Source organism: Palaemon carinicauda, chromosome 22 (genome assembly GCF_036898095.1).
Source record: "Palaemon carinicauda isolate YSFRI2023 chromosome 22, ASM3689809v2, whole genome shotgun sequence".
Lineage (NCBI taxonomy): Eukaryota > Metazoa > Arthropoda > Malacostraca > Decapoda > Palaemonidae > Palaemon > Palaemon carinicauda.
Window position 1 is genome coordinate 5775074 of NC_090746.1, and position 15000 is coordinate 5790073.

The 15000-nt window shown below is 34.0% G+C and overlaps 1 protein-coding gene across 1 annotated transcript in view; it reads left to right on the top strand.

Annotated features, from left to right (window-relative positions):
* The window catches only part of LOC137616303 (spectrin beta chain-like), a 39035-nt gene that overhangs the window by 1125 nt on the left and 22910 nt on the right, over window positions 1-15000 (top strand). The window contains exons 2-15 of the mRNA XM_068345948.1: window positions 1-9; window positions 510-896; window positions 1165-1365; window positions 1529-1738; window positions 3397-3532; window positions 3959-4551; window positions 5426-5608; window positions 6018-6224; window positions 7459-7623; window positions 8917-9078; window positions 9570-10229; window positions 10475-10594; window positions 11196-11345; window positions 12700-13713. The exon at window positions 1-9 is cut by the window's left edge and continues 213 nt beyond it. Coding sequence (XP_068202049.1) covers window positions 1-9; window positions 510-896; window positions 1165-1365; window positions 1529-1738; window positions 3397-3532; window positions 3959-4551; window positions 5426-5608; window positions 6018-6224; window positions 7459-7623; window positions 8917-9078; window positions 9570-10229; window positions 10475-10594; window positions 11196-11345; window positions 12700-13713 — 4197 coding nt within the window. The remainder of the gene's footprint in view (window positions 10-509; window positions 897-1164; window positions 1366-1528; window positions 1739-3396; window positions 3533-3958; window positions 4552-5425; window positions 5609-6017; window positions 6225-7458; window positions 7624-8916; window positions 9079-9569; window positions 10230-10474; window positions 10595-11195; window positions 11346-12699; window positions 13714-15000) is intronic.

The following is a 15000-nucleotide window of genomic DNA, read 5'->3' on the forward strand; positions in this document are numbered from 1 at the left end:
GAGGAAAAGGTAATAAATAAGTGCGTACAGAACCCTACATACATATACAGTATATATATATATATATATATATATATATATATATATATATATATATATATATATTCAGTATATATATATATATATATATATATATATATATATATATATATATATATATATATATGTGTGTGTGTGTGTGTGTATGTGCGCATACGTATGCGTTTTGTTGTGTGTACGTATATGCATGTGTGTATATGTGCGTATATGCGTGTGTGTTTGTATGTGCATATATGCATGTGTGTGTTTATGTGTGTATAAGCATGTGTTTTGCGTGTGCGTATATGCATATGAGTGTTTGTGTGTTTATGTACTGTATATGTAGTGCATAATTTTTTTTTGGCGAGAATAATTATATTTGCACCATATTATATGAAGTCCGTTTCTAAAGTGGAAGCTTAAAAACATTCTTTTGACTGCATTGCAAAGATGCATAATCCTAGAGTTTTTGCGTCTTTGATATTTTCCAGGTCAATGTCAATTCCAGCAGTACAGGAGACCACTTACTCTCCGTGGAGGAGCATTTGAAAAAGCATTCAATACTGGAATCCAGGATCCAAATCTTAGGAGAGCTGTTAGAGGAAATCAGCATCCAGGAAGAAAGTCTCTCAAAGTCCTGTCGAATAGACATTTCCACCTTGCAGAAAAAGGTCAAGGAATTGAAGGAGAGTTATCAGATGCTTCTTCATCTCACCACGAGGAGGCGGACGTTGTTGGAGGAGGCCAAGGGAGTCTTCCAGCTTGAGTATGACATTGTGGAAGAAAGGATATGGGTAGAGGATCAGCTGTTGTTATACAACGCTGATGTTACAGAGGAGAGCAAAATGTCAGTTGCATCACTCCGACAAAGAAACCAGGTTTGACTATTTTGAAGCATGTTGATCCATTTTTATATTTCTAGGTTAAAATATGATATTGTGTAAAAATGGGAGAGCATATAATAGAGCTAATCATTCTTTATGATAGGAGGTAAATTATCTGACAATGGTAAGATTACTATTAGAAAGTAAGAAAGTTATTGATTTTTTTTTTTTTTTTTTTTTTTTTTTTTTTTTTTTTTTTTTTTTTTTTTTTGATATCTACATTTCACATAGCATGAGACAATTAAATCCACGTTTATTTAAGGTGGTGGAAGAAGAGATGCGAATCCGATGGGCGAGGATAGAAATGCTCATCAAGTCGTCTAGCAAACAGTCAAAGTCTAATGTAAAGGGAGCTCAGAGATTGGTCCACCTTGGCACGAAGCTTAAACAGAACTGGTTGGTTTTGGAGCAGTGTGTAGTCGAAAGGAAAAAGTATTTGGAAACGAAATATCTTACGACTTCTGTGAGTATTATTAAACTTAAAACACACAATAGTTGTGAAAAAAATATTTTATTTTCAAACCCATCAAAATTGTACATTATTATTGTTCTCATGTGTGAAAAACATTTCGATGGGAACAACTATACAGTCAAAACGTGATTAATATAAATCCATTTTCTTTCAGTTCTACACAGCTGCCAGTGAATGCGAATCTTGGATCAATGAAGTAATGATGGCATGTCAGTCTAGAACTGAAAGGAAGGACTTCTTCCTGCCTGACAAAAAAGACCTCCAGGAACATGCTAAGGTCCATGAAGAGATCAAAGTCTACGAAGGAGAAATAAAGAATTTGAACGCTCTCAGCAAAAAGCTCATAGAGATAATTTCATCAGAGGTACGTGGTAGCTGAACTTAGATGTTTATATCCTTCAAAGAGAACATATCTTTCTTATCAATTTTAACTTTGCTTTACAGACATTAATTTAGAATAAAAAAAAGTTCAAGATTCGGGAAAAGGGTATTGAGGAAATTAACAGATACTTTCCTCTTGGTAAGGGTAGAAGACTCTTTAGCTATAGTAAGCAGCTCTTCTAGGAGGTCAGTCCAAAATCAAACCTTTGTTCTCTAGTCTTGGGTAGTGCCATAGCCTGTTTACCACAGTCTTTCACTGTCTTGGGGTAGAGGGTAAACTCGGGCACACTATTCTATCTTATTTCTCTTCTTATTGTTATTTGAAGTTTTTATAGTTTATATATGAAGGATTTATTTTAATGTTGCTATTGTTCTTAAACTTCTCTTGTAGTTTATTTCCTTATTACCTTTCCTCACTGCGCTATTTTTCCTTGCTGGAGCCATTGGCCTTATAGCATCCTGCAGTTCAACTAGGATTGTAGCTTAGCAAGTAACAACAACAACAACAACAACAATAATAATAATAATAATAATAATAATAATAATAATAATAATAATAATAATAATAATAATAATACTATTTCTAGGTTTAAACAGTTCTTTGCTATCAGCTAGACTACTAGATTATCTAAAAAAGAAATGAAACGAACGTTAAAAGAGCAATAGTGAAAAGACAAGGGAATGAAAAAAACTATCAAACGTAGATAAAAAGTATCAAAATAAAATAGAATAATTTACAGAACTGAAAACTAGTCGCGCATATAGGTAACTGAATATCGTATTGCGATAATGAGTCATTCACAATAGAGATTTATGTGTGATTGTACCAATTAACTCAAAATGATAATTGAGATGAACTTATTCTCATTGTACGTTCACTGTTACAAACGTCAATCGTCTGACCCTAATACTGTAATACTTTAATACTGTATCAGTTGGCTAGCAGCATTTATTGATAGCTAGTTGTCAATGGGCTGATCATAGCCATATTCATGCGGAATGCAGATTATGTTAAGAAAATAAGTTTTACTTATACCGCTGTGTCTACTATAGTCGCCGCAGAGATTCTGGGCGAATTAAGCCCAACCCCCTGATGACGTCTTAGCCAATCATGTTTTCTCCCACGTTAACAATAGTCAGTGTTAACGTTGGGGACAACGTGATTGGCTATGACGTCATCAAGGGGTGGCGCTTATTTCACCCGGAATATTTGCGGTGACTATAGTTCTTCTATTCATTCTTTTGGTTTCTTCATTGGTTACTTGGTTGTTATCATTAGCAGAGTTATCTTCCTATCCTTAGCAGGTCTAGAAGTGTGAAATGCCAATTCTGTTCTAAATTATAAGTGATGGATAGGTGAAGTAAGGAGTAAAAAGCTTGCTGTTTAGATTTCCTCCTGCAATGATCAGATTTGGAATTTAGATCAATTTTCATAATGTATATATCTACTTGTTCTATTTTCATTTTATACCGATAAAAATGTAAGGTTTACATTCGTGAAAATATTCTAATTCTGTTTGAGTGATGATCAGTCCTTACCGTGGCAATACTGTCCATTATTTAAAGACTCAATCTTCATCTGTATAGCCATTTTGATACAACAATTGAAGAGGTTTCTATATCCTTTGTGTATCATTTTAGGCACCAAAGGTTGAAGTCAAGCGAACTTCAAGCTCATCAAGTTCATCTAGTTCCTCCAGTTCAAGCTCTTCAGATTCATCTTCTGATGAAAGCGAAACCTCATCCAAAGGCAAAGCAGTAAAATCGAAATCGAAAAGTAAGAGTTGGAAAACAAATGTATTGTTTATCATTCAAATTGCATTTTGTAATGCTATAAAGCAAATTTAATGCAACACATATTTGACGAGAAAGGGCTTTTGATTTTAATTTGAAATTACTATCAACCTTGCAGAACTCACGTACAATTCCATACTGTTTTCTTCAGAAATTATATCATGAAGCAATAGGCTTGCCATTGTTAGCAAGTTCTCCTGCTAATGAGCTATTATCATCATTGTTATTGTTAAGGCTTTTGGTGTATATACACTATGCATTTCAAACAATTAAGTTCAGCTGAATGTAGCTGAATTTATATCCTTTATGTAAGAAATATGGTTTTAAATTTTATCTCTCTCTCTCTCTCTCTCTCTCTCTCTCTCTCTCTCTCTCTCTCTCTCTCTCTCTCTCTCTCTCTCATATACAGATAAGAAGTTCAACTTTGAGAATAAAGAAGCTATCACAAAATACCTGCAGTCAATCAATTCACTTTATCGACAACTTTATGAGTATTCTCAGAAGCAGCAATCATACCTCCAAGAATCTTTCAAAGTTTACAAGTTTCTCGAAGAATGTGATGACTTCGAGGAGTGGCTAAAAGACAGAGAATGCCTTCTGACAGCAGAAACTTCAGGGGACATGGAAATCGAGAAGAGGCGTTACGAAAAAGTCGTAGAGGACTTGAAACATGCAGGAGCGAGACTTGTTGTGATAGACAAAAGCGTTCAAGAATTCATAGCATCAGAGAGTAGTCAAGTGGATAAGATTAAGCATCGCAAGGCTCAACTCTATGAACAATGGACTCTTCTGAACCGTCTCAAGCAACAGAAAGAGCACAGTTTGCAAGCAGCAGCTACTGTCAACGATTTTCTGCATAGCTGCGATGAAATTGTAGACTGGGTGGAAAGGAAAATAGCAAAACTAAACAATGTACGGATTTCCAATGATCTCGATACTGTGCACCTTCAACAACGAAGCCTTGATCAAATGGAGAGTGAACTTGGACCTATTAAAGAGAAGGTTAGTGTTTATGCACTCAGCCTTCAAACTTATGTTTTACAAATCTAAGATAATGAAAATTTTCCCAATAAAGGTCATTTGCATAAACTTTCTAATAAAAAGGTAAAAATTATTTACTGTAAATTTTCAGTATCTTACAAGAATATTCTCCATAAAATAATGGAAGTTTAGAAACAAAGTCTCAATTTATTGAAAATATATATCTGGTTTACTTGTTATTTTTTCTTAAGGATTTTCTTTAAAGCATAAGTACAACTATTTTACCCGACCATTTTTTCGAAACTTCTACGTTTTATTTCCAAAACTTTCTCTTTGCTGTCAGTAAAAATAATAGGATACATAAACCTACTTGTCAAGAACTTGGCATTTGTAATGTTTTATAAATTCATACGGAACCGTTATCTCAAAGGGTTTATAGTCGCTGCAAAGATTCTGCGCGAAATAAGCCACACCCCCTAATGGTGTCATAGCCAATCACGTTGTCTCCCACGTTAGCAGCGGTCACAGTACATCCCCTATCAAATTTCATATTATACTAACTTAAAATTCCTATTCCTATCAAATTTCAAACTAACTTAAAATACCTTAAAAATTTCAAACTATACTACCTTAAAATCCTTTACAAATTTCAAGCTATGCTAACTGATAATCACTTTGAGAGCATGTGTTGTGATCGCTGTTAACGCAGGAGACCACATGTTTGGCTACGACGTCATCAGGGGGTGGAGCTCATTTCGCCCGGAATCAATTTGATGTCTATAGTGTCTTTTGAAATGGTTACTGAAGTCACATATGTGTATATTCATCATGTATTACCTTTACTTTGTTATTTGATACCGAATGTATTTATGACTTTTTGTTATGCTTTTTGCAGTTAGGACGAATGAATCTAATGGCTGAATCGGTCAAAATCTCATACCCAAATGATTCAAAGGTCATAATCAAACGTCAACAAGAGCTGCAGACTTACTGGAAAGATTTTAACGACAAACTTCAAAAACAAAAAGATGCTTTAGAAGAAGCCGTGGTTTTGATTCATTATTGGAACATGGAAAAGGTAAAGCAGAATTATCAAGAAGTTTTGCTAATCATTCTTAACACTGATTATTTGTAAAATCACAAGTGGGCACTATTCTCATTTCTCAATTATCAGTAATCATTGTATATGATTTCTAAGAGTATTGACTGTTAACGTTTGGTACAATTTATTTACCTCAGAAAATGCCATCACTCAGCCTTTTTTAATATGTAAGCCTGTTAAACAACATGGAAACATTCTTAACTCAACAATACAGGCACTTTTCCCAGAGAAACATTATTGAAATTTCACAAATTACTTGCATGAACAGACAAAATATGAACCTAGGCACAGGTCATTTCCAGTCTTCATTATTTCCTTGTTTGTCAGAAGCCGATTCATCTGTATTCACCGGAAGCTCACCCTTAACCACTTTTCTTTGTTGTAGAATGTGAATTGCCTCTTAAGTGGGATCAGACTGAGTCTAAACTCGAAGATTACTGGAGAGGATGTTACAACAGCGAAATGTCAAATGGAAGCCCACCAGGAGTTGACCCATGATATAGAGGTTCTTCAAAAAGAAGCCAATGATCTACAAAAACTCGGAGAAACGTTTGTAAAGAAGTATCCAAGCAGACAAAGCATTAGGGAGAAGGTGAGTTTCCATCTCTACTCCTATACTAGCCCCCTGGCTAGTACAGTGGTAACGTGTTCGGCAAGCATTCGCATGGCAGCAGATTAATTCCAACCCGGGCATGAGAGTTTAAGCTATTTACTGGGGGGCCACTGCTGTGGTTGGGCACCACAGTGGAGGGTTGGGCTTGCCCAACTGACTTTCTGGTGAGCATCTATTATGATGAAACTGGAACTGAAACCAGCCACCTTTACCTTTAAATGAAGCTATCATAGATATAGGTTCCTATTAAATCACTTATTTATCCTGAGACACTACCGCTAAAATGTTATTGGGTTTTTTGACTGGCCAGACAGTACTACATTGGATCCTTCTCTCTGATTATGGTTCAATTTCCCTTTGCTTACACACACACCAAATAGTCTGGCCTATTCTGTACATGTTCTCCTCTGTCCTCATACACCTGACAACACTGAGATTACCAAACAATTCTTCTTCTCTTTAGGAATTAATTACTGCACTTTAATTGTTCAGTGGCCACTTTCCTCTTGGTAAGGGTAGACGAGACTCTTTAGCTATAGTAAGCAGCTCTTCTAAGAGGACACTCCAAAATCAAACCATTGTTCTCAGGTCTTGGGTTGTGATCGCTGTTAACACAGGAAACCATATGTTTGGCTATGACGTCATCAGGGGGTGGAGCTCATTTCACCTGGAATCAATGTGGTGTCTGTAGTACCATGGTCTTCCACTGTTTTGGGTTAGCGTTCTCTTGCTTAAGGTTAAACTCGGGCTCAGTATGCCATCTTATTTCTCTTCCTCTTGTTTTGTTAAAGCTTTTATAGTTTATATAAGATATTTATTTTAATGTTACTCTTCTTGAGATATTTCATTTTTTCTTGTTGCCTTTCCTCACTGGGCTATTTTCCCTGTTGGAGCCCTGGGCTTATATCACCCTACTTTTCCAACTACGGTTGTAGCTTAGCAAGTAATAATAATAATAATAATAATAATAATAATAATAATAATAATTTACAAGGCCACCCATCTCTGTATTTAGTAGGCCCTGAATGAAAAGATTGTGTTCTAATTCCTAAAAAGTGAAAAAAAAGTAATCTAACATTTAAAAGACCAGTACCTACTTTTATTCATACTCTCACAAACATGTATCTGAAATGAAGATTGAAGGTTTACAAACTTTGAAGAAAGTGTAACTAAATGAGAGGCAAAGTTTTGAAGAAATTCTTTCTCCCAACAGCTTAAAGAACTCGAAAGGGAGACAGGAGAGATTCAAAGGACTTGGGAGGTAAAACTCATACTGCTGCAACAAACGGTTGAGCTTTCTTATTTCGTCAGGGAGGCGGAATACATCGACGTTGCAACACGGTCTTATGAAACCGTCCTCAGAACAGCTGATCTTGGTGTGAGTATTCTATTCTTCATTTTTGGAACCATTTCGTGATAAATATTTCAGATAAAACAATATGATTGAAAAACACTGTATGTATTGTATTTCTTAGTGCCCCATTGGAATTTTATAGTATTGACTCTCTAGTTATCATCCTCATCTTCTGCTACGCCTATTGACGCAAATGGCCTGGGTTAGATTTCGCCAGTCGTCTCCATCTTGAGCTTTTAAATCTATAATTTTCCATTCATCATCTCCTACTTCACGCTTCATAGATTTCAGCCATGTAGGCCTGGGTCTTCCGACTCTTCTAGTGCCTTGTTGAGCCCAGTTGAAAGTTTGGTGGACTAATCTCCCTTGCGGAGTGCGAAGAGCATACCCAAACCATCTCCATCTACCCCTTACCATGATCTCATCCATATGTGGCACTCGAGTAATCTCTTTTATAGTTAAATTTCGAATCCTGTCCTTCCATTTAGCTCCCAATATTCTTCTAAGGGCTTTGTTCTCAAATCTACAAAATCTGTTGGACATTGTTTCATTGTTATACCACGATTCATGTCCAATTTTGAAAAACAGTTTCCTTCGATAAATATAAATATAGATATTATATAAATATTTTATATATATACATATATATATATATATATATATATATACTGTATATATATAAGTATATATATATATGTGTGTGTGTGTGTGTGTGTGTGTGTAATCGTTTGCATAATGCTTGAGTAAGTGTATATACCTTAGATCAAGATCCAAAAGTCATATTCCAGGAATTGTTGATATTTCAGTCAAACATTACTATAGATCATCAGAATATTCTCCTTCTTCTTCCCCACCGTTATCCCTACATTAAGGGGTCGGTTGCCTGATGCGCCCTCTCCATTATCTTCTATCAAAGGCATCCTCTTCCACCAAACCTCTTCTCTCTATATCATCCTTCACCTTATCTCGCCATCTAATTCTCTGTCTCCCTCTTGATCTTCTTCCCCTCACAGGTTCCTCCCAAGCCGTCCTCACTCCCTCCCCACCATCCGTTCTCAACTCGTGCCCACACCATCTCAATCGTGACACTCTTATCATCTCTGTAATCTTTACTACGCCTGCCATTCTTCTTATTCAATCATTTTCTAATATTCCAAACAGTGATAATACCATAATCCACCTCAGCATTCTCATCTCTGTTCTCTCAAGCTTGGCTTCAAAGGCATCCCCTTCCACCAAACCTCTTCTCTCCATATCATCCTTCACCATCTCAGAATATTAGTTTTCACAATTGACTGGCTTCTCATTTTGTCTCAGGATACCTTGGATGAAGCAGAACTATTGTTGAAACGCCACAAGGAATTTGAGAATGTTTTATCTGCTCGAGCAGAGAGGCTGGAAAAGTTCATTCGCTCAGCTGAAAAACTCATTCATTCCAACCACCCAGAAACCATCCTGATTACACAACGGAAGGATCAGGTATGTTGTGATGTTTGATATCAAGCGTTTGAATAAGCAGCACCTATTGTACATTGTAAAGCTGTTCTATGTCATTTCATCTTCATTTATAATCCTTTTTTATATATATAAAAAATAGGATAGTCTTATTTGCATGTAAAAAAAAGGTTCATCAGTATTGTTGTCATCATTTTTAAATACTATTTATCTACCTTTTTACTTCTGGATTTCAGTTTTGAATTTAGAAAAAAAAAAAAAATTTTTATTTGTAATGGTTATAGTTTACTTGGAAATAAGCATCTAGTATTATCTACGCTGACCAATTTCTATACAATGATCATTCATAATTTAAATTTTCATATTAATATCTTTTATTATGATATGAAGACAAAGTATGTGCGTGCTTTCAGTGTCGAACTAAATTGCAACTAACTTAAAAGAATATTTTGTTTAGCTTCTTCCATTTACTCGAAATGTTTTTGATCACCTCGAGTCCCAAATATCTTTCCCAGCTTTGTGAACGTCGAGCAGTGATCATTGATCTCAGCAAGGCGAGAAAAGAGATCCTTGTTGATTCGGTGGCTTATCAGAAATTCAAAGCTGATGTTCTTGAATTTGAAGACTGGATATCAGACAAGAAGGAAATCTCTCAAGATGAATCCTACAGAAGCCTGGTTTCCATCAAGAGGAAGCTTCAGGCACACCAAGTTTTGGAGAGTGAGGTCAGGTCAAATGAGAGTCGCTTCCAGTACCTGAAGAAAATTGCAGAAGGACTTATTCAAAAGAAACATTACCACATGGAAAATATCGTCGTGATAGTAACTGAATTAGATGATAAATGGAAAGGACTGTGCACGAGCGTCAAGGAGAAAGGAATTAAGCTTAAGCAAGCAGAAGAAGAGTGCATCTTCAATGAAAAAATGGAAGAGGTCATGAAGAAAGTCAATGCCATTGAGAGGGTCCTCAAAGGATCCGAAGTCGCACATGACCTACGTTGTGCTATTATTGTTCTGAATAAGCACCAGAATCTAGAGAGAGATTTGGCAAACTTAGAAAAAATCATGAGAGAATTAAATGAAACTGCTGAGAACATGATCCAGGAGGGACACTTTGATGCTGATAACATACATGCTTCATCGTTGATGTCGAAAGCAAAGTTTGATGAAATAAAGGTATGCTTTTCTTTATTAATACAAAAGTAATACTATGCTTTCAAAAATTTATTCATTATTCATACTGATATTATACATTTTGCATCAAATTATTTTGTATTGCAATAGGACACATTGCTACTTCAGATAACAGTTGCATTTTTAAATTTTTAACTGGCTAGTATGCTAAAGATGATTTCATTGTAACCTTTGTTTATAAAACTAGAAAAAATATAAATCTAACTTTATATACCCTATCTTTTAAGGCACTGGCTAGCCATCGACGTCTCAGTTTAGAAGATTCTCTGAAGGGTTTCAAGTTTATTTACGAAACGGATTTGGAGTTGCAGCTTCTTTCGGAATACGATCGCATAGCTTCATCGAAGGTGAGCGTTCGATTTTGGTAATTATTACTAATTTTATTATTACTAGCTATCCTACAACCTTAGTTGGAAAAGCATGACATAAAACTTTTCATAGCTTACATATGAAAGATCTGTTTTAATGTTGTTACTGTTCTTATATTTTATTTTAATTAATTATTACTTCTCCTATAGTTAATTTATTTCCTTATTTCCTTTCCTGACTGAGCTATTTTTCCCTGTTGGAGCCTTTGGGATTATAGCATCCTCCTTTTCCAACTAACATTGTAGCTTAACTCGTAATAATAATAACAATAATAATAATAATAATGATAATAATAATAATAATAATAATAATAATAATAATAATAATAAAATAATCATAATAATAGTAAAATAATAATAATAATAAAATAATTATAATAATAAAATAATAATAATAATAATAATAATAATAATAATAACAACAACAACAATAATAATAATAATAATAATAATAATAATAATAATAATAATGATAATAATAATAATATACCTCCTAACCTCCATTATGATAAAACTAAACTAATTAACTTAGCCTAATAACCTGTGTCTCATCAATAACTTGAATATTTTCCACGCACAGGAAATTGCGACTGACCTATCCGGGGCACGATTGATGATGGCAAAGCACCGGAAATTTAGATCTGATGTAGAGCATCACCAATTAAAATTTAATGAAATTCTCGAGAGGGGAAAGAGAATCATTGAGGAAAATAACTCTCATGTGCTGGAAGTAAGTATATGATGATAGGCGCCATCAAAAATAGATGGTTTAGTTCTGCGTTTCATTTGAAAAAAATTAGGCAATCAAAAATTTCAAAACAACTGAAATATGAATCAATATATATATATATATATATATATATATATATATATATTGATTCATGTTTCAGGTTTTTTTACATTTCAAATTGCCTAATTTTTTCAAATGAAACGCAGAACTAAACCATCTATTTTTGTATATATATATATATATATATATATATATATATATATATATATATATATATATATATATATATACTGTATATATATATATATATATATATACATATATAAATTCTTTTATTTGGGTCATTTGAAAAATTAGGCCATTCGAAATTTCAAAACAACTAAAATATCAACAAATATATATATATTTTTATTTTTTGTCATTTGATAAAAATAGGCCATTCAAAATCTCAGAAAAACTGAAGCATGAATTAATATATTTTTTTTTATTTGCGTCATTTGAAAAATTAGGCCATTTGAAATTTCAATACAACTGAAATAGGAATCAATATGTTTTTTTTTATTTGCGTCATTTGAAAAATTAGCCCATTTCAATAAAACTGAATCATTAATCAATACATATTTTTTTTTATTTGCTTCATTTGAAAAATTAGGCCATTTGAAATTTCAGAACAACTGGACCATGAATCAATATATTTTTCTTTTGTTTGCTTCATTTGAAAAATTAAGCCATTCAAAATTTCAGAACAATTGAACCATGAATCATATATATATATATATATATATATATATATATATATATATATATATATATATATATATATATATATATATATATATATTCATTTGAAAAATTAAGCCAATCAAAATTTCAAAAAGACTGAAACATGAATTAATATATTCTTTTTATTTTCTTCATTTGAAAAATGAGGCCATTCAAAATTTCAATACAACTGAACCATGAATCAATTTTTTCCTTAATAGGTTATTTGTATTGTTGATAAATAATCTATTTTTCTTATTTTAACATCAAGGCTGAAGAAGAGAAACTGGTTTATTTCTAAAGTTATTTGTAAATACACATTTATGAATCAATATTTTTTTTCTAAGTAGATTATTTGTATTGCTGTTAAATAATCTATTATTTTCTATTTTAACATAAATACTAGAAAAGGGAAACTTTGATTTATTTCAATGCTATTTGTAACTTCTTTTCTATCAATGGCCAGCACAAGCAAAAAGTTCAGGTGAACAGTAACTGTTAATTTAACAATGATTCAAATTGTCATCTTGACCCCAAATATTTTGTTCAGTGTCTTGAGTAAATAAGTTTATCGCTAATTTCATTTAAACAGATACAAAATCGTGTAGAAATTCTCAAAGAAAGTTGGTCAGACCTCCAAGAAAACATTCTGAAACGAGATCAACTCTTAGACGACAACTTGAAAGTTCGAAACTGTCTGGCTGAGATCGAAGACTTGGAGAATTTGATCAACAAATCTAAGACAGAACTAATGGACCATGCTGGAGATGAAGTCGACTGTGGAAGAAAGAGCAAAGATAAACGTGATCGAAGCTCTAGTAGTAGCAGCAGCAGTAACAGCAGTCACAAAAGCAGGAATGGAGAAAGACGTAGTTCCAAAGATAAATCAGGTTCTAAACGTAAAAGCAGGAAAGGTAGGAGCAGTAGCAACAGCAGCCAAGATGATAGTAAGGATATTCCAAGGTATGAAGGAAAAGATAAAATGCGAAGTCGTAGCAGTAGCAGTAATAGTAGGAGTAGCAGTAGAAACAAGAGCAGGAAAACTAGTAGAAGCCCTAGTGGGAGAAATGAAGATAGACAACGGAGTCACAGTAGCAGTAGAAGTAGCAGTCACAGCAAGAGCCCTAAAAATACACATAGAAAAGGTCGTAATAGCAGCAAAAGCAGGAGCCGTAGCAGTAGCAGTAGCAGAAGCCATAGTGATGGCAGTAAATCTGAACCAAGACGTAAACATAGACGAAGCAGAAATCGTAGTCATAGTAGCAGTAGCAGTAGAAGCCGAAGCAGGAGTCATAGTGATGAACGCAAGGAAACTTCGCACGACAGAAGTAGACGAAAGGAAAAGCTCAATAGCCCAAATCGTGATGCTCGTAGAAGACGTAGTAGAAGTAGCACCAGTCAGGATAGTGCCTCAGACAGTGAGAAGTGTCCAACCCAGAGGAGAAATGACTCTCCTGGCCGTGGTCGGAGACGGAACCGCATACGGAACCCCAAACTTCGAAAACATCGTAAGGGCAGCGGTCGTACCAATAGCAGTAGTAGTTGCAGTAGCAGTAGTGATGATAGTGAGGCACACGACCCTGAAGAACTATTGCTGAAGCACAAGGTAAGATCGAAAGAATCAAAGAAAATATACAGTGTGATAAGGGAAGAAATCGTAATGGTATATTATTCATAAAACATCTAGCACTTTCTCGTTTTATTAATGAAATAACTTCGGCGCAAAGTTCATTGATGATCTTGGATTCTTGAAGAATAACTTTAAATGGATTTAAGTGAATATAGCAGGTAGGTTAGAGCCCAAACTTAACTATTTTCTATTTCATATCATTTATAGTATATTACTTATATTATTTACGACCTTGCACTCTCTACAAAGTCATTCCTCTTAGCATTAATGGAAGAGTCAAGATGAGTAGTGGCACCAATTATAATGAATTTACAAATGTAACCCCAAATGTAATTACAAAATTGTTAATTACCTACTTTTTCTATCTTCCATTTATTTTTCGTTTATGCTCCAACAGATTGAGATTTTTATTTTAAGTTTTTGCATAAAATACCACAAAACAGCACATAACGTATCTCTTGCTCTACTACGTTGGCTCCCTATCTCTGGTTACGGTTCACTTTCCCTTTGCCTACACATACACCTAATAGTCTGGCCTATAATTTACGTATTCTCCTGTCCTCATACACTTGACAACACGGAGATTACCAAACAATTCTTCTTCGCTCAAGAGGTTAACTACTACACTATAATTGTTCAGTGGTTACTTTCCTCTTGGTAAGGGTAGAAGAGACTCTTTAGCTATGGTAAGCAGCTCTTATAAAAGAAGGACACTCCAAAATCAAACCATTGTTCTCTAGTCTTGGGTAATGCCATAGCCTCTGTATCATAGTCTTTCACTGTCTAGGGTAGAGTTCTCTTAATCGAGCACACTATTCTGTATTATTTCTTTTCCCCTTGTTTTTTCAAGTTTTTATTGTGTATATATATATATGAAAAATCTAATTTAATGTTACTGTTCTTGAAATAATCTATTTTCATTGTTCATTACTCCTCTTGTTACAAGTTTATTTATTTCCTTATTTCCTTTCCCCACTGGTCTATTTTTCCCTACTGGAGGCCTTGGCCATATAATATTATTATTATTATTATTATTATTACTATCCAAGCTACAACCCCAGTTGGAAAAGCAAGATGCTACAAGCCCAGGGGCTCCAACAGGGAAAATAGCCCAGTGAGGAAAGGAAATAAGGAAATAAATAAATGAAGAGAACAAATTAACAATAAATCATTCTAAAATAAGTAACAACGTCAAAACAGACATGTCATATGTAAACTATTAACATCAAAAACAAATATGTCATAAATAAACTATAAAAAGAC